This window comes from Lacerta agilis, chromosome 5 (assembly GCF_009819535.1).
Source record: "Lacerta agilis isolate rLacAgi1 chromosome 5, rLacAgi1.pri, whole genome shotgun sequence".
In the NCBI taxonomy this organism is placed as follows: domain Eukaryota; kingdom Metazoa; phylum Chordata; class Lepidosauria; order Squamata; family Lacertidae; genus Lacerta; species Lacerta agilis.
Genome location: NC_046316.1, coordinates 20,434,272 through 20,453,995, shown reverse-complemented (window position 1 = coordinate 20,453,995; position 19,724 = coordinate 20,434,272). Strand labels below are relative to the sequence as shown.

At 39.8% G+C, this 19,724-nt stretch overlaps 1 protein-coding gene across 2 annotated transcripts in view; it reads left to right on the top strand.

Moving 5' to 3' along the window:
* BMPR1A (bone morphogenetic protein receptor type 1A) overlaps nt 1-19,456 on the top strand; it is a 64,141-nt gene extending 44,685 nt beyond the window's left edge. For both annotated transcript variants that reach the window (XM_033148802.1, XM_033148801.1), the window contains 11 exons: nt 3,056-3,269; nt 5,259-5,421; nt 7,101-7,203; nt 7,820-7,919; nt 9,830-9,929; nt 11,440-11,584; nt 13,323-13,515; nt 14,189-14,486; nt 16,255-16,430; nt 17,614-17,744; nt 18,334-19,456. In XM_033148802.1, coding sequence (XP_033004693.1) covers nt 3,203-3,269; nt 5,259-5,421; nt 7,101-7,203; nt 7,820-7,919; nt 9,830-9,929; nt 11,440-11,584; nt 13,323-13,515; nt 14,189-14,486; nt 16,255-16,430; nt 17,614-17,744; nt 18,334-18,459 — 1,602 coding nt within the window. In that variant the 5' untranslated portion in view covers nt 3,056-3,202 and the 3' untranslated portion in view covers nt 18,460-19,456. The remainder of the gene's footprint in view (nt 1-3,055; nt 3,270-5,258; nt 5,422-7,100; nt 7,204-7,819; nt 7,920-9,829; nt 9,930-11,439; nt 11,585-13,322; nt 13,516-14,188; nt 14,487-16,254; nt 16,431-17,613; nt 17,745-18,333) is intronic.
* The last annotated feature ends 268 nt before the right edge of the window (nt 19,457-19,724 follow it).

Genomic DNA, 19,724 nt, shown 5'->3' with positions numbered 1-19,724 from the left:
GCAATCTCTGATTCTTCAAGGGGGGAAAGAAAGTAAAAAATAAAATAAAATAATATTGAAGGCATGGTCATTGTCTTAGGTTCTTACAATTGGGCCTAGATAAACTAAGATCATGGTCACTGGTCCCATCACCTCCTGGCAAATAGAAAGGGAAGAAATGGAGGCAGTGGGAGATTTTACTTTCTTGGGTTCCATGATCACTGCAGATGGTGACAACAGTCACGAAATTAAAAGACTCCTGCTGCTTGGGAGAAAAGCAATGACCAACCTAGACAACATCCTAAAAAGCAAAGACATCACCTTGCCGATAAAGGTCTGTATAGTTAAAGCTATGGTTTTCCCAGTACAGTCATACCCCGGGTTGCGCACGTTCGAGTTAAGAACACCCGCAACCCGGAAGTGTTTCTGGAGCGCGCATGACCCCCGGATGCGCAGAACGCTTCTGTGCACTTCGCGCATGCGCAGAAGCGCTTGAATCGCACTACTTCTGGGTTTTTTCTTTTGGGGGGCGTTCATGTTAGCATGCCCGTGTTATGTAGCACGATCCGTAACGGATTGTGTGCATAATACGGGGTACCACTGTAGTTATGTATGGAAGTGAGAGCTGGACCATAAAGAAGGCTGATCGTCGAAGAATTGATGCTTTTGAATTATGGTGCTGGAGGAGACTCTTGAGAGTCCCATGGACTGCAAGAAGATCAAACCTATCCATTCTGAAGGAAATCAGCCCTGAGTGCTCACTGGAAGGACAGATCCTGAAGTTGAGGCTCCAATACTTTGGCCACCTCATGAGAAGAGAAGACTCCCTGGAAAAGACCCTGGTGTTGGGAAAGATGGAGGGCACAAGGAGAAGGGGACAACAGAGGATGAGATGGTTGGACAGTGTTCTTGAAGCTACCAACATGAGTTTGGCCAAACTGCGGGAGGCAGTGGAAGACAGGAGTGCCTGGCATGCTCTGGTCCATGGGGTCACGAAGAGTCGGACATGACTAAGCGACTAAACAACAATAAACTCCTCATCCCTATATATATCATAAGCTTAGTTTTGGATACTTGGGTCCTTTTAGCCCTGTTATTTTTGGGCCATCGGAAGTCAAATGCCCACACATCTAGGAGAATGTCCGGTAATGTTGACTATTACTGGTGTGGGGAACGCCATATTTGACAGTCTTTTGTACTGATTTGTGTGACTTCACACATTTTACAGTGTCTTGCACCCAATGAAAGCTTTGGGCTGGATGTGATTCAATGCCACCTTGTTGAGGACATTGTCCTGGATCTGTGGGTATATGATTTATGGTGCCCAAAAATATTTTGGGGTCGTGCACAAAGTTTCTTACTCAGTTCCTACATACTTGGACTATATTTGGCATGTGAATACTATATTTTGACACTGACTTGCACTGAAGGAAAGTGTTGGCCAGATGCAAACAACATCTTATAAAAGAAATTTGAATGCTTATTTTGGGATGATTCAAAACTTACCGCGGGGTGTACAGCCCAACTTTTTTATTATTGTTATCTGAGGTCATTGTGCATTCATGACCATTACACATGCACAACAATTTTGACGGGAAAATTATTCTGGGACTGAAAGGAGGCAATCTGCCAGTCATGGAAACATGATTCAGGGATATAAAAATTTTAGGTTACTTTTAAAAAAAGTTTTATAATTGAGAATCGATTCTGTGACTATACAGCACAATAAAGCAAATGTAAAATCAATACAATAAAAGCTGAAGACTTTTTGAAACAGCAACTCAATCTGAGACCTAAAGGCTAAAATATTCATTGAGACTTTTTAAAGAAGCTTTAGGTGGCTATATTCTGAACAACTATCATACTCTGGGCATAGCCCAACATTGAATATACATCAATTGCTGTATCCACAGTTCTAGTTACAGGTATGTAGCCTTGTTGGTCTGCCGTAGTTGAAACAAAATAAAAAAATAAATTCCTTCCAGTAGCACCTTAGAGACCAACTAAGTTTATTATTGGTATGAGCTTTCGTGTTCATGCACACTTCTTCACAGATAGGCCATTCTGAGGCAATGGTTCTATTTCTTGTAGTGAGGAAGCTGCTTTGTTTCTTCATTACTAAGAAGTCACAGATGTGTGAAAAGTAGGCCACAGGTCGAAGGCTGTATGCCCCCTGCATGCGCAAATTGAAAGTGACAGACACCTCTATGCTCTGCCAGTAATTTGCCTCCATGTTAAATGCCTATGAAGCGGTAATTAAAATGAAAAGTTCTTGGGTCCTGCCAACAGACAGATTGAGTTATTTATGGTAGAAGCAGCCACTAACAGTAATTGCAGCACATCCTTGAACAAATACAAGTTTTTTCATTCAAGAATAGCGCCAGGCTGACAGGGGTCAGAAGGTCAAGCCCACTCAAACAAGAGGCCAAAGAAAGGCAAAATCAGTGTTCTGTTCATCTTAACACAGAATCTGTATTGTCTATATTAACTACCTAGGTGTCCAAATTGCTGTTTATTCCTCTGAGGCCTAGTTAGGCTCTATTAATCATTTCAAAAACATCACTGTGAGATTACTAAAAGCTGCTACATTTTAATATAACCATGTTTGCCCACTTTGTTTCTGAAGTGTATGTACTTTAAAATGGTAGAGCAAATTTTACTGCCTTCCTTTTTATGCAGTTGAGCAAACATTAGAAGGGGGTTTTCTAGACAGCTCTGTATTTAAAGAAAAATCTTTTTTTCTACTAGATGTTTGTGCCCTGTTGTGTTAGAATGGATTTATTATCATTCTTTTAAAATTCTAAGTTCTACAGCAATTTCACATTTTTAGCTACATAGATGTTATCAATCAGCTAGTTGTCTATTAATTTTGAAATGTTGTATAGTTATCCAATGGATTAAAATACAAATAGGTCATATTTTAGTCTTTTAAATATACTTGTACATGTTTATCACTTCAAGCTTTTACGGTATCTTATCCGTTTGATACCCCACTCCCATTTTCAGGGTTTGGGGAATTTGCACAATTTTATTCATCTGTTCAAAAATGCAATTTTGTTTCTTTTCTCTTTTCCAGAAAACAAATTGGAATAATTAAACCATTGCTTCAACTGGCCACCAAGTCTTCTAGCAGATTTTGCTAAACAGTCCAGCTTAGAACTTGTCAAGCAGCAGGGCAATTTGCCAAAGTTGACAGTGCACAGGAAGGATTTATATTCGAACAATGATTTGTCTGAAAGTTTACATCAGATTGCTGGGGTTCTATGCAGTCATCATTTCTCAAGTTCAAGGTAAAGTCATACTTGTAAAACTTTTGAAAAAGAAAGTTTTTTGATGTATAGAATATTCATGTGCACAGCCAACATTTTATGTTTTAACTGCAGTCTGAAATAGGTGCAGATAAGCTGTTGTAGTTTTTGAAACGTAGAAACAACATGAAAGCTGTTGAAATGGAAGACTTTTTTGTACACACCTGGAAATGGCTTCCATCTTTTTCAGCAACTCTCAAACCCTCTGCTTTGAAACAAAAACAAAAAACAAAAAAAACCAGTTACATTTTTTATAGAAAGGGAGATTTCTAACATAACTTTCATAGAGAGTCTATGAAACAGTCTGTCTATTATTGCTAACAGGACATGCTGTCTACTTTTAGTACCATGATCCCACTTTATTGGTAATATATAAGAGCTGGTTACCAAGCAGGCTTTCTTGGTTAGCCTTCTATTTCAAAACCAGTACCTTGGGGGGGGGGGGTTGTTGTTGTTGTTGTTGTTGTTGTTTGTTGTACAGTTCATACTAAACTCAATGATAAAATTCCTTTGTATTTTGAATGGTGCAACACTTGCATCTGTTGACTAATTTCCATCTCTATGGACAGTCTTATTCAGTGAAGGCATTAGATATTTCTGAGTTAATGTGGTGACTATAATATTTTTAGACTAAAGTACCCTAAAAGAAAAAGGACACAGTGCACTTAAGGAATCAATAAGCTATCAAGTTCTTTCCTCACACAGGGAAGATTACCTAGTAAATGCACACGCTGCTAGTCAGAAGAGTCTGCTAGCCTCCTTTTGACAAGGAAGGAATCAGGGTAGATATGGCTGTTTTTATGAGACTAATTACTTGAGACTAATTGCAAAGTCATTATTCAGGTATAGGCCTCTGAATCACTCAGAAGACTATATAAACTGTGAGCTGAGTCATGGAAAAAGTCAATCAACTGAAATTTATAGGCATAGATGAAGGTTCATTTAAACGAGAAAGCAAAGCTGTTAGAGATATCCAAAGATACCTGTCTGTTTTATTTATTTAAAGTATTTATATTCTGCTCAGTTCGACCTCATAAAGTGCTTCACAAAAGAATATCACAACAAGCATCATTTTAAAAAGTTACAATAAAATGGAAATGCAGCTGTTTGTTTAGAAGCAGTAACTGCTTCTTCTCTGCCCCCCTCAGGATAAGATGGTCCCATAGAAACCCCTGGGGAGTTAAGGGCCACTACTGGGAGCTGGATGGTGACAGTTCATCAGACTGTTTAGCTTTGGTACTCCTTTCAGATATAGGATAGACTTGCTGCTCTTTCATGGAACAAGTTTACCTAGCTTTTTGTTTTTAAAATGATTTTGAAGAATTCCTAAACATTATGTATTATGTTGGCTAATTGCCTCTATTATTTATAGCTGTTAAGACTGCAGATTTTGCTTTAGTGCTGTTTTTATGTAATATTACTGTATTATCACATTGCTATTGCTATAAACCTGGGAAGTCTCAACAGGAAATTAAGATAATTGGAAGGACAGCAGGTGTTTGGCTTGTTGTGATATTCATTGCCTGTATAAATATAAATGTTTATAAAAACTTGCTGTACAGAATTATATTCTTATTTCCAGTCTCTCTAAAAGGTCAAACATAGTTGAGATCCTGATATTAAATTGGAATAAGGACCTGCAAGAAAATCTCAACTAGCCACCCTGCTGTGTTCCTGTTCAGGGTGCTAGTGTGCCTGTCCATCATTAATATTTCAATTACCTATGTTAATCTACGTTTGTGCTTGTTAATTGAAAGTCAGTTTTATTTTATTTTTTAAAGAAATCTGTGGTGGTTCACTTGCAGGTAAATAAGTTTTCAAGTTAGGTTTTAAGTATGCAAATAAGCATTCCAGGTTTGCTTTGGAGCTGAAACAGGACTGTACAGAGGCTACTGCAGTCAAGAGTTCTAAACCTTCAGTGTAAGCCTGCCTTCTGAAACAAACCATTATGTTTGTATCTACATTATACAGGGCAGAATCTAGACAGCATGCTCCATGGGACAGGGATGAAGACTGATCCTGATCAGAAAAAGCAGGAAGATGGAGTCACCCTAGCTCCAGAGGACACATTGCCCTTTTTGCAGTGCTACTGCTCAGGGCACTGTCCAGAAAATGCCATTAACAATACATGCAAGTAAGTGCTGCGGGCAGAATTCAGACTGTTTTCTCATTAGGTAATTAAGAATATGTACAAGTTATAGTAAGATCAGAGGTTTCAAATATTTTCACGGTCAATTCTTGCGTCTCAGTTCCCTTGTTCCACCCTTTTTTAGTTCATATACTATTATGGTCAGGTGAAATGACTTTCTGAATTGAGGATTGGTTAAAAGCTTTTAATATATTTCTTAGAATTTGGCTGTACCTTCTCTGTGGCCTCTGAGGAGACACAAACATGGTTTCTGTACCTGCAGTTAATTTCATTCAGGAAACCTACTGTCTTCCAAGGTGCCTTTTTTAGTGGCAATTACATTGGTGAGGAGTATGATGACGAGTGTGAGTTATCAGTGTGCTTCAAGTGTTGAGCTCCCATGTTTGACTCCCATACACCAGATCAGAGTTTTACTGAAACCAGATACTTTGTTCTTTCCCAAGGTTGCCTGTTTATTCCACCACAATGAGGCCATTGTCTTCCACAGCCTAGTATCAGAGTTTTGAATGTTTATTTTTCCAGAACCAAAAGCTTCTGGAGTAGTCTGGATCTGTTTATTTGTTATGACTTTTCACCCACTGGTGTCTTTAATGGTTCACCTGTACCTATGCCTACAGACCTCCAAAGTTCCCTACTCCAAAGTGAAGCCAGAGCTGTAGTGACTTCCTTGGTATTCCGCCAAGGTCCACTGCTGGACCTTCACCATGCTGCTACTTGGCTACAACTTTTGGTTTTCATCTGTAATCTGCTTGATTACAAGGCAAATGGAACTGAGCAACGTCTTTTGAAAGGGCTGCACTTGCATCCTTGACCTCATCGTATCTTTCCTGCCTCTAGTAAGCTAGCTTGCTTTACTACCCATATGTGTGCAATAGCACAGAGACCACAAAGAACGGGTTGCTTACTTATAACTGGAGATCTTCCAATAGTCATCTGTGCAGACACAAAACCCACTCTCTTTCCCCACTGTAGATGTAAGTATGGTTGTTATCTCCTGCATAGTCTTCCCATAGGGCTGTGGTTTTTGAATTAAGAAGAATGCAGGAGCCATGTCCCTGAATGCGTGAGCATGGAAGGTGGGGGCCACTTGCCAAATTTCTAGACTAGCTTACATGTCTGCACATGTGTGCCTGCACAAATAACAACTCGGAGAACTACAGGTACAGCTAAACAACCTGTTCTTCTTGCATAGCATAAGGGAATCTGATTTGGTCAAATCGTTGGTCACATTAGAATTGTTGCTTTTTATTGCCCTCTAGTGTTTGTTTTTTATATAGTTTCCATATCCAAATATTACATTCATGTAGTTGATAAATCTAGTAGATATAATTTTTAAGATGGAAAACCCATCAAATAATTTTGAAGGCATATGTCCTATTTCTTACATTTTATTCTTGACCCGAAGGGGCCCTTTTACCTTTAGCTGCCTTAAAGCTGTCCATCTCCAGGCATTCAAAGGTTGAAATCTCAAGTACACCTAATGGGAAACAAAGTCTTTTGGAATCAGTTATATCTGTTTATGTTTTCTTTGAGTGCAGTATCATGAATGCCATGTGTCCATTATACTGGAAGGATGAATACAAGACAATAATCTAATAGATATAAATAGGTTGGTTGAATGCAGAACAGTACATGGAGAATTGAAGTCAATTCATCTGTTCCAGAACTAATGGACATTGCTTTGCCATAATCGAAGAAGAAGATAATGGTGAAATTACACTTGCTTCAGGCTGCATGAAGTATGAAGGCTCAGACTTCCAGTGCAAGGTATTCCAACTGTCTTCTGTTGCATGTGAACCCAGGCAGCTCCCGACACTTAATTCCAACATTTGCTGTTCATGCAAGTAATTTGCTCCAAAAGCCTAAAATTGGGAGATTTATTTCTTTGCCAATTTTATCATTTCTAACATTAATACTTTGTCTTAAAATCCTTACAGCAAAGCTGTAAAGTTCAATATTATTGTCCTCATAATGTGCACGGGAAACTGATTCAGAGTGGCATGCCAGACATAAGAAGGTCCTGACAGGATTATATGAACCTGAATTGTTTGTAGAAGCACAAAAAATAGGTGGGGCACTAAGTGGGGAACACTGCTCTCTCTCTCTCTCTGTTTGTTTTTTGAATGGGGGGACAGAAAATGGGCGCAGGGGATAAGAATAGAATGCAATATCCTGTGAAAAGGCATGACTATCTGGAAGCATAAGCACTCCATGGTAGAACATTTTGCTGCAGATCCCACTTGTCAATTTTCTTCTGATCTAATCAACTTAGCAAAAATCTACATAGCTTTAATCTTTCCCTTTGTTGTAACTTACGTAGCTATAGAGGGTTGTTCAGAGAATACTTGTGACAAAATATGCATCTTTTCTTTTTTCTCTATAGGACTCTCCAAAAGCACAACCACGACGGACAATTGAATGCTGTCGGACAGATTTCTGCAATCGAGATTTGCAGCCCACATTACCTCCTCCCATAAGTCCAGGTATGGTGCTTCCTAGTATTTCCAAAGTATGGTTTGAAGGTACGTGAGGCCACCACCTGCTGAAGATGAGCAGGCTGGATCTGGTTAGTGCCTGGATGAGTGTCCACCTGGGAAATACATGCATGTTACACAGCCTTGGGTTCTGCAGCAGAAAAAATGTGGACCATAAATGGAAGAAAATGAATAAATATTCCACAGGCAGGATCCTTAGGGATGTGAACCAGTTTTTTGCAGGGGCACTAGGATTTCTGTCACAAACCCTTCCCACTAGTCCCCTTGCAGCTAAACCCAAAGCAGCATACAGCATCAAAAAGTTGGTTTATTTCAACAAAAACATAATGGGAGATAAAAAGTCTGGGGAAATAGAACTATCTTTGCTTGGCACCAAAAAGATGTTGGAGTAGATATTGATGTGAATTCCAAAGACAGAGTGTCACAGCCAATAAATCCCTCTCCCCAGTTACCAGCTACATAGCCTCTAGACAGACAGAAGACTGGTCATGAGGGAATGCTGCCCTTGGGGTAAAAAAGTTTCCCCACTCCTGATGTAGATGTTAAGGGGGGTGGCAGAAAGGAACCCTTTGGTGCCCCATAGCATAAATGCCACAGCCAAGCATTAGTCACACTTCACCACCTTCTAGAATCAAACCTCTGTAATTTTATGTACTACATTTATTACAACTAAATATACAAGTCATTTCATATGAGGATCTCAGTACAGACCAAGTTGCCCTTTCTTCCTTTGGATGTGATAGAACCAAATTAGCTGTGTTTGCTGTTCTGCCCATGCTGATACTTTGCGTTGACTATCATATTTGCTCGTCGCCCCAACCAAGATTGAGGAGCTTGGAGACATTAAAGCGATTATAGCATCTTGACAGGCAAACAGTGACACGTTGCCAGTCACGAGATCGCTACCGCTATTCTCATTAGGCTACCAAAAAAACTATCCAGCCCTCTCAAGGGGCTCCAGAGGATCATTAAAAATTTAGGATGCTGCTTGCTGTTTGCAAAGCATCTTTATGGATCTGCGTGAGGACCTGCCCCGAAGCTATCAGCATTGTTCGGGCTCATTTGTGAATGAGGAAGTCCCTGGTTCAAATTTCAGCTCTGTCATGAACTCACTAGGTGGCCTTAGGCAAGCAACTCACTCTTGGTATCTTCCCTCCCATCTGCAACATGGAAATTAATAGTACTAACTTGACTTACAAGTTTTGTTGTAAGGATTTCAGATAATGCATGGGAAGTGCTTTGACCACTTGAAAGTGCTAATGTTAATTATCGCGATCATTATCATCACAGTCATCAGCGTTGCTGCCTTCAGCAGTCTCCCCACCACTTTCCTGATTTTTCACCAGTCTCAACTGCTTTAATTCACTCCCCCAAAAAGCGTGTATTTATTTCCTGGTGCAGTAATAAGAAAGTAGTAAGCATAACCTGTACTTTAACTCCCCCCACTTGCTTCTCTAACTTGTTTTTCAGTAGTTATTGTGTTTCATCATAGGAAGCTAAACCAAGCTGGATTGTCAGAGGAGTGATAGTGGAAATCACACACCAAAGTCTTACTGCATTTGTTTAAAAAGAATGAGTGAATTCTTGTATTAAAAATGGGGACTTTTGTAATATAGAACCAGAAAATCACTTAGTATGAATTGATGTTCACAGAATTAACAAAGTCCGACTCAGGATTCTAGCACACAGTGCAGGAGCACTATCCCTGGGGATCCCACATGCCTACTGATTAAAAGGAGGCCTTCCACACAATTGCTGTATATTTAACTATGAAAGAGTTGCAACAAGCAGGGGGGGGGATGGATAGCTTTCCAATATTCCCTAAGTTTGTCTCATATTTCCCAGAGATAAATTTACCTTTCATTTTAATTATATTAATATTTTGTTCCTTTATTTAGATGGCATCTTTGATGGCAGCATACGTTGGATGGCTGCATTTATTTCTATGGCGGTCTGTATAATAGTTATGATCATCTTATTTAGCTGTTTCTGCTACAGGTAAAAATCTTTTTGGGTGATATCCTATTTTTCGGGTGTAGCGTATTGCAGATTTGTTGCTAACTAGTTAGATCACTAAGAATGTCTGGAGGTATTCTAGAATCAAACACAGTTTGATTTGCATCACTGTGAAAATAGTCAGATGTATGGAAACCAATCTGACATGAAACTTGACAGACGGCCAAATAATATAAGCTCACTATTGTGTACACTCTACATATACCAGAATATAGGAGTGTGTTTCAAGCATATGGCCTTGTCCCCACCCTGCATCTAGCACCCTCTAGGTATTTTTGGACTACAACTCCCATCAGCCATTGCTAACATAGTTAATTGGCTCGAAACATCTGGATGGCACCAAGATGGGGAAGACTGATTTAGAGCACTGCATGTGATCTGGGGTATACCCTTTTCTATGGCAGTCAGAGTTTATTTATGGTTGTGTTTGCATACATACCATATCACTCACATACAATACATACATACATACCAGGGGTTGGACTAGATGACCCTTCCAACTCTACAGTTCTATGATTCTTTGAGTCTGATTTGATGTTCCATATGAAAGGAGGGACAATCGGAAAAGCAGAGGAGATTCAGTATTGTGCTCCATCATGTGCATGCACCAGAGGACTCTCTGACTGATCCTTAGACTACAATCCTATACACGCTTAATTGAGATAAAGCCCCACTGGGACCTATTTTTTTAGTAGACATATAGAGGATTGCACTATTGGCCTAATACAGAGTGAAGATAGCAATCTGAGCAGTATGTGATATTGGCATTTTTAAACCCTATAATTAAGCAACTCTTAGCATGATACTATTTTTGTATCATATTTAGTGTCTTACCTCTGAAATTTGCCATTTGTAACTCACCTTGGTTTTGTTTTTTAAAGCAAAGTTGCAATCTGGCTCAGTCACTTGCTGCTTCAGCACTTGAGAGCTTAGGATGGATTATAGCAGCAGCTATGCAACCCACCCACCCACCAGTCATGAAATGTTGCCTCAGTGCCAGCATTGCAGAAAGGCTACAGTGGCACCACAAGCTTATTCATTGTCACACATATTCAGGATTAGGGTGCCATCCTCCTAATTTAGCTATGGATTGTTCAGTTTGATCGGAGTTTAACACTGTACACAGTAAAATCAGAAGGGAACTTTGAACTTGTGCTCTTCTCCCCACTCTGCTTAGCATGCAGAGAACTAAACTGGGAGATCTAGCAATTTTGTATGTGGGTTTAATATCCAGAGCCAATAATAATAAAGGAGACCACAAATTCAAATGACATTGGCCCCTCAGTTCAGGTATTCACTTCCGTGTGCAGTTTGCATTTGTCAGGCAAAATTGAAAACCAAGAAATGAAACTATATAGACAATATTTGCTCACTGATGCAAAAATTGATTTTAAAAAATCACCAGTGCTAAATATTTTTGGAATTATGGCATTGTATGCAGAGTTACTTAAAATAACACCATGTTAGATCAAGATCTGTTTTTTCCCCCCAGGCATTATTGCAAGTGGGTAGCAAAAAGAGGATGTTATAATCGTGACCTGGAGCAGGGTGAAGCCTTTATTCCATCTGGCGAGTCACTTAAGGATCTTATTGACCAATCACAGAGCTCTGGCAGTGGTTCTGGACTTCCTCTGTTGGTAAGCCAGTGGTTTACCTGTGCTTCTTCAGCTGAGAGCTCTTTATTTTACAGCAGTCATGTAGTTAACAACTTCCCTGGAGTTTTTTGAAGCTGAGTGAGGAGGCTGGCAAGGTGGGATAGATTGCTCAGTCTTTCTTCTCTGAGCCTGCTGAATTTCTGTGCTGTCTTCAGAGGATGGTACTTCCCCTCCTCCATGCTTGCCTGGCACTACTAGTCTCCTAGCGTGCTAGTTTTTTTTATTAAAACACACACACACACACACACACAAACTTATTGGGAAGGCAGTTTTATTTGAGTGGTGTTTGTGGAAATTTAAATACATGATCTGTTTGTTTAGAAAGAAATATGAAGAACCTGTAAGGGAGAGGTGCACCTGTCCCCAGATCTTTCAGTCCCCTAGGTTGAAGCCACATTAGGTGGAAGATGGACTCCCTGGGTGGGAAAAAGGAGCCTGCACTATCTCCTCAGTCCCTGCTAGGCAAGTCTTCAGCTAGTCTCTCATGCTTTCTGCTTAATCCCACAGTGTAGGAGTGATAAATGGGGAAGGTTTCTGGGCAACTGATTCACCAGTCAAAGTAGATCGCCAAACCATTTGGGATACGCAGAGAAAGTATTCAAGAGAGACAGGTTTATAAAGTTAAATACAGCGGTACCTCGGGTTAAGAACTTAATTCGTTCTGGAGGTCCGTTCTTAACCTGAAACTGTTCTTGACCTGAAGCACCACTTTAGCTAATGGGACCTCCCGCTGCACCACCAGAGCACGATTTCTGTTCTTATCCTGAAGCGTTATTTCTGGGTTAGCGGAGTCTGTAACCTGAAGCGTCTGTAACCTGAGGTACCACTGTAATAGTTCCTGCTAGTTTTTCCTGTACATTTGGAAAATCCAGGTAGGTCCTAAACTACAAGCATGTGCAAAACATCATGGGAGGTCAATGCCTCCTTTCAGGAAGGAGCAGCTGACATCTTTATACAGAAAAGGGCTTTATTTTTTCCCCCGGTTTGGGGAAAAGGGGAGCAGAGGTAGAAATAGCTTGTCCAATCAGCTCCTGGAGGGCAGAGATTTCAGCCCCTGATTATGGGAAATCGGCGAAAGACGTTTGTCACAGTCAGATGGGGAGTCTTGGGGACTGCCTCAGCAATGGTCCTTAAATAAATAGGGCAAAGTACTCAGGGTGTGGGAAGCACATATGACACTGACTGGAACAATTATAGATGGAAATGAGGTGAGTGTGAATGTCTCCTTCCCTTACTCATCCTAAGCAGGGTTCCTGGAGCCAGGCTATTAGAATACAGGTTCTGGCCAAGTGGGTAAACCAGTTCTTTATGGGGATAAACAAACAAACAAACAAAAAACCCACACACAGTTTCATCTTAGGTTAAAAGATAAACATTAGATTGTTGAAGACATGTTTGTGTCAGAACAGGGTTTTTCTACACACCGAGTCTTGCGATAGTTCCAGAGAAATTCATTTCATGTTGTGTTGACCCAAGACCAAATATTTCAAATATGTGGATTGGTTCCATGAGCAACAATAAGAAAGAATTCATTTCTTGATCTGGTTATGATTTAGCTTGTTAAATTAGTGGCAGATTTTTGTTTAACTTAACAGCTCCTTTTTAATGAATTGTTTGAGTATTCACTATTTTCTATGAAAAAGCAATGTCAGAATAAGAGCTTCCAAGCACTTGGTCAGCATCCGTAGAATCACTCAGTGATTTCAGATTTCCTCTTCAGGTCCAGCGGACAATTGCCAAACAAATTCAAATGGTGCGGCAAGTTGGAAAAGGGCGATATGGTGAAGTCTGGATGGGTAAATGGCGGGGTGAAAAAGTGGCAGTGAAAGTATTTTTCACCACTGAAGAAGCCAGCTGGTTTCGAGAAACTGAGATTTACCAGACAGTTCTCATGCGCCATGAAAATATACTTGGTAAGTATTGAAAACTGTTTTTGGATCAAGATGTAGTGTCATTCTGAGAAGAAAGACAAAACCTGCTAAAATGATATTAATAATGTAGTTCATCTGCAAAGTAGAAATCCCGTGAAATTGAAAGGGATGACGATGGGTGTTTTCAGGGTTGTTTTTTACGATTCTAAAGGCAGGAAACTGAACTCTGTAGTATTTTCCAGTCACTTCCAGAGCAAAACTCCATTTATCCTCAGCAGAACTACTGCTAAGTTAGAAATCTGTGATTGTGTAGTATGTGTAATTTATTTATTTTTCAAATGTATACCCTACTTTCCTGACTAAGCTGGAACCCTAGTAATTGAAAACATAAAGCAACAGAACAAATGCTAAAAGCATTATCAAACAATAAAAACAAATCAACAGCAGATTATGAAATTGCCTCTTCAAAGTCAGACTCTACTAAAAAAACAACAACCTGGCAGATTGAGAGGTCTTAATTCTCTTCCTAAAAGACCATAAGTCTTTTAGGCTTGTGTTTTGTTGCCAGGGAGTTGGATGTTTAAATGGGTTGTAGTGGTGGAAAAAGCCCCACTCCATGCCACAGAAGTGTCTACTCAATATCCATCCCTGGCACAGTGTTAATTTCATTATTTGAGGGAACATTCAGCACTAACTGTGTTTCTAACTTCCACAGGTTTTATAGCAGCAGATATTAAAGGCACAGGCTCCTGGACCCAGCTCTACTTGATTACTGATTATCATGAAAATGGGTCATTGTATGACTTCCTGAAGTGTACCACTCTGGACAACAGATCTCTGCTCAAACTGGCTTACTCTGCTGCTTGTGGCCTGTGCCATTTGCACACAGAGATATATGGAACACAAGGCAAGCCTGCTATTGCACACAGAGACCTGAAAAGTAAAAATATCTTGATAAAGAGAAATGGGACTTGCTGTATTGCTGATTTGGGCTTAGCTGTCAAATTCAACAGGTAGGTAATCCAATCCTATCCTTTGTATACTCATGGAGGTATCTGTGCCCAAATCTGAAAAGTGTGATGGATTCATTTGGCTGGTTCACAACCGTAGAATCTTTGTGCATAACAGGAATGTTCCCAAAAGAATAAATATTTTCTTTGCAAAAGTGGACTTGGGAAAGAATAATTGAGACACGGTATAGCCACAAAATGTTCTTGGGCTAGAGATCTCGGAATGTCACGCACACAAAAATAAATTACCCTGCTTTCAAAGAAGAGGGAGACGACAAATGTTGTTACTGTTCAGCGTCTTATTCTTCCTTGGCAGTTTCAGACACTTCACTCCCTTTAATGCTCAGTTTGAAACAAATTGAACAGACAGCTATAAATGGCATCCAATATGCATTCGTCTACAAATAGTTTACTTCATAAAAATTCTTCGTGCAGGCTGTTTAAAAGACTCCTTACTCCTGTGATCTTCACATTAGCAGGCAGGTTGGTTATGCTAGTCTTTATTTAGCAGATTTATAACCCACTTCTTAAGATATTTTCTTAACAAGACAGCCTGCAAAGTACACATCCAAACATAACATACAAAATATAATGTAATAAATTATTTAAAACATCTTCCTAGTAATACTATTCAGAGCCATCACAAAAATAACAAATTACCCAGTGTAACTTAAGTGTACCCAAAAAGACCATATCACCATTTCTATGGCTCACCTTACAATTAGCCACTGAAGACCATGGCAAAGAGGTGGGTCTTAAACGCCCATTTGAAAGTATTGAGGGATGGGGTTTGCTGCTATCACATAGTACAGTGGTACCTCCGGTTGCAAACAGGGTCCGTTCCAGAGCTCTGGTCAGATCCCGAGGAATTTGCAACCGGAGGTGCTGCTTCTGCGCATGCACATGGCACAGTTTAGCACTTCTGCGCATGCGGAAAAATACTTCTGGGTTTGCCGCGTATGTATCGCAAAGGATACATAACTGGAGGTGAACGTAAGTAGAGGTACCACTGTATTGAATTCCACAACTGCAGGGCCACCACCAAAAAGTGCGTATTCTGTGTGTCAGTCATCTATCTGGTAGCCATTGGCAGCCAGCAAGTGAGTGCATGGAATTCCACCCAGGTTTGGGGCAGTTGAAGCAGCAACACAGCACTCTTCCTCACCAGCCCAGTCAGCTTCCATGCTGCCTGCAGAGTACGTGGCATCCCTTCCTCTGTGGACACTATGGAAGCAAATCTGGCTGGCAAAGTAGAAGCAAAGCACTCTACTCTGCTAGCCGAAACAGTTTTTCTACAGCTGCCACCTGCTTCCTTTGCTAGGAGTGCCTCATGGGCCAGTCTTTGGCGGTGGGGAGTGCTTCTAGTCTGCACCTTTTTTTTTTAATTAGTCTGCTTATTGCTCATAAAACCAACATTTTTGCAAGCTGATATTTTGTAGGCGCTTAGTACCAAGGCTGTGTTACACTGTTTAAAAAAAAGCCCACTACCGTATTTTTCGGCGTATAAGATGACTGGGCGTATAAGACGATCCCCAACTTTTCCAGTTAAAATATAGAGTTTGAGATATACTTGACCACAGATTCTCCACCCGGCATATAAGACGACCCCCGACTTTTGAGAATATTTTCCCGGATTAAAAACTAGTCTTATACGCCAGAATATACAGTAGTTTAACAACTGAGGGGAAAAGCTTCATTACTGTAGTTACTGCTTCTTGTTGCATGCTAGTTTTACACTATTTCAACCATACAACATTTTATGTTAATGCAGTGATACAAATGAAGTTGATGTCCCTTTGAATACCAGAGTGGGAACAAAGCGTTACATGGCTCCAGAAGTCCTTGATGAAAGTCTGAATAAAAATCATTTCCAGCCATACATTATGGCTGACATCTACAGTTTTGGCTTGATCATTTGGGAAATGGCTCGGCGTTGTGTCACAGGAGGTAAAGCCTACATCTAGTCTTCAAATATGATAATGCCTATGTCCTAAGTCAGGAGTGGGGAACCTTTTTTTGCTTCATGGGCCAAATCCTTATCAGGATCTGCATCATGGGCCAAATTTATAGGTGTCAAAATCCCTTACACTTAAATTGCAGGGACTTGAGAGGGGAAGCAAGAGAAGATTCACAAAGCCTTTTCCAGGTCTCTTTGTGCTTCCCTTTTATGTCTCTGAGATCAGAGGGAAACTTGTAAAAGGCTGTAAGAAATCCCTGTGCCTCCTTTTGAGTGAATGGCAGCTCTGGAGCTGTCTTCAAGCCTCTAACCCCAACTCTTCCTTTCCTCCATGAATCCCCTAGCACCTTCCCCCCCCCTCCTGTCTTAACAATCAGGGGATGTGCTAGGCAATTGAGAGCCAGTGTGGTGTAGTGGTTAAGAGCGGTAGACTCGTAATCTGGTGAACCGGGTTCGCGTCTCCGCTCCTCCACATGCAGCTGCTGGGTAATTTTGGACTAGTCACACTTCTTTGAAGTCTCTCAGCCCCACTCACCTCACAGAGTGTTTGTTGTGGGGGAGGAAGGGAAAGGAGAATGTTAGCCGCTTTGAGACTCCTTCGGGTAGTGATAAAGCAGGATATCAAATCCAAACTCTTCTTCTTCAATCCCCTGACTGCTAAGTGTATGTGTTGCACACACAATCTCTCTTACCAGCAACATGGCCTCCAGAAATTGAAATCAGTGACTGATTATTTATAAAGAAATACAACTGTTAGAAATGCTAGTTGAACCTATGGGGGAAAAGAAGTGAAGGTGTAAAGTTATTGTTGCTCTGTAAATTAAGTGCTGCTACTCCCAGCGTTCCCTTTTTCTACCAACCCAACTTGTATGGGGCTTGGAGTGTAGCATGGGTAATGGGGAAGGCAATGTGGTTTTGTGACAAAGCAACATGTGTCTCTATTTTGCCCATTCTGTCAAGCGTAGCATCTGTGGAGACCAGCATGAATGTTGTCTTTTAGTTTCTCCTTTGTTTGTTGTTCCCTATTCTCTTGAATGCGTAGGTGTCTCAGCCTCTATGTATGCCCCCCCACCTAATATTTCCTTTTGAAATGCAAAAATAAGAGCCTCTCTTAAGTCTTAGACATGGGCTAATTTTGAATTGCATACTTAAATTTATATCATTTATTTGCAGGTATTGTTGAAGAGTACCAACTACCCTATTATGACATGGTGCCGAATGACCCTTCGTACGAGGACATGAGAGAGGTCATATGTGTTAAGCACCTGCGCCCTATAGTATCTAATAGATGGAATAGTGATGAGGTAAGCATGCCGAAAGAAGGAGAATCTAGTTGACAGTTCTTTTTGCCCCACTTACGGAAATAAATTTTAGATTTGAAAGGAAACATTACCTTAGAAGTTTTCATTGTTTGCTGATTGGAATTCTCTCCTCTCCCCCCTTTCACACTTTTACTAGTAAAAGCCTTTTACTATTATTTATCATGATGCATGAACGCTACCAATATTTTATTCTTCTCTTATTAGAAAAGGTTTACTTATCTGCTGTGCACATGAACAATAATTAACTCCAAACAGCAACAGTATTTCACTTGTATTTGATATTAGGCAGACTTGTTTTTAAAAATATAACTGTATTTGATAATGTATCTTTTTAAAATTGATGGTTTTAGTTATCTTTTGCATTTTTAAAGTCCTTGTTTTTAACATTTGACTTTATATCTATTGCATTTCACTTGTTGGTTCATTTTTGTAAACCGCTTAAAAGCTTTGATTTAATTATAAAAGCCTCTAAGTGGTTTAGAAAAACGAGCCAAGAGTTGTTGGTATGGCAGTGTACAAATCCTGTTAAATACATAATTGTTCATGCAAGAATTCCTTTTTCTATTTTCAGTGTTTAAGAGCAATATTGAAATTAATGTGTGAATGCTGGGCCCACAATCCTGCCTCTAGACTTACAGCTTTGAGGATTAAGAAGACACTTGGCAAGATGGTAGAATCTCAAGATGTTAAGATTTGACCAAGAAATGCCATTGGACTGCTATGCCTCTTCACTCAAGCAAGTATAGGGTCTGGTGGGATGGGGCTGGGTCTGATTTTCAGCCCCCTTCCTCACCACTTTTACAGGCTGCTAATACTATATCTTTCAGTACTTTGTAGAAAATGGTATCCACGTACACTATATGGTATACATGTGGATAGCCTCATTTTACTTTTTTTGTTTTTGTTTTGAGCTGCATTGAGATTTTCTTCACACTTTCAAACTCCCCTAAAACTCACTGAGTTCTGAATTTCATATTCAGATGATAGTGCTTTCTGTGAAAGCCGTAAGTTAAATGAATTAAACAGCGGCGGCGGGGAATAAGCTTTTGCCTACCTGATGATACCATATCAAGTCTTGGTGGATTAGCCTGCGGTCTGGGGTACTAAATAATTTGATAATTCCTTATGCCTTTTATGGTTTTGTGTGGGCGTGCCAGGATTTTTCTGATGCCATTTGGAGTACCTAAGAAGCCATTTAATTTCATGCAAAACTACTATTTTCTTTTGCAATGCCTTGGCTCAGAATATGGAACCTATTTGGATTTCAAAGAAAATCAACTTCTGCCTTCTTCTGTGCTGCATGGAAAAATTATATACGTTTCATAACCAAAAACCAAAACGGCTACTATAAACCTATGCAGTAAGTCATCAAGTGTGATGTGAAGAATGGACTAGAATACAATTCATACTCCCAGTGCTATGAATTCCCCAAAGACTGAGCACACAACATGGAACAGTTAAACGTATCCGATAATTTAAGTGCCTGTAATCTTGTACTGTAAACTATCTTAGCTAGCTTTAAAAAAGGGAAGTTATTTATATAGTGTTCAGTGTACTTTTATTTGCTAAATACCTGCTCTTTTGTATATGTGTAAACAACATACATCTGAAAATAATGAAACTTAATAATCATATTCAAGGTGAATGTGACTTGCAGAAATGTTGGATAGTCTGTCAAAATATGTGCATGGATACTACAAAGATAAAAAAATTCCCTTTTAGAGGCATTCATTAAGACCCTTAATGCAATATTAGAGTGAATTCAAATAAACAAATGTGAGGATGTGTTAAAATTTTGTTCTATAGGTTGCAAACAGTAAATGGTCAGGCAAAGGATTGCAGTATTTTTTTTAATTTATAGATGTACAAATTTTATTTAACATTTCCTTAAATCATTGCCTTTTCAGTGATGCCTTTTAAGTATTAGTATCAGCTGAACAGTTCATGGGATACATAAGCTAT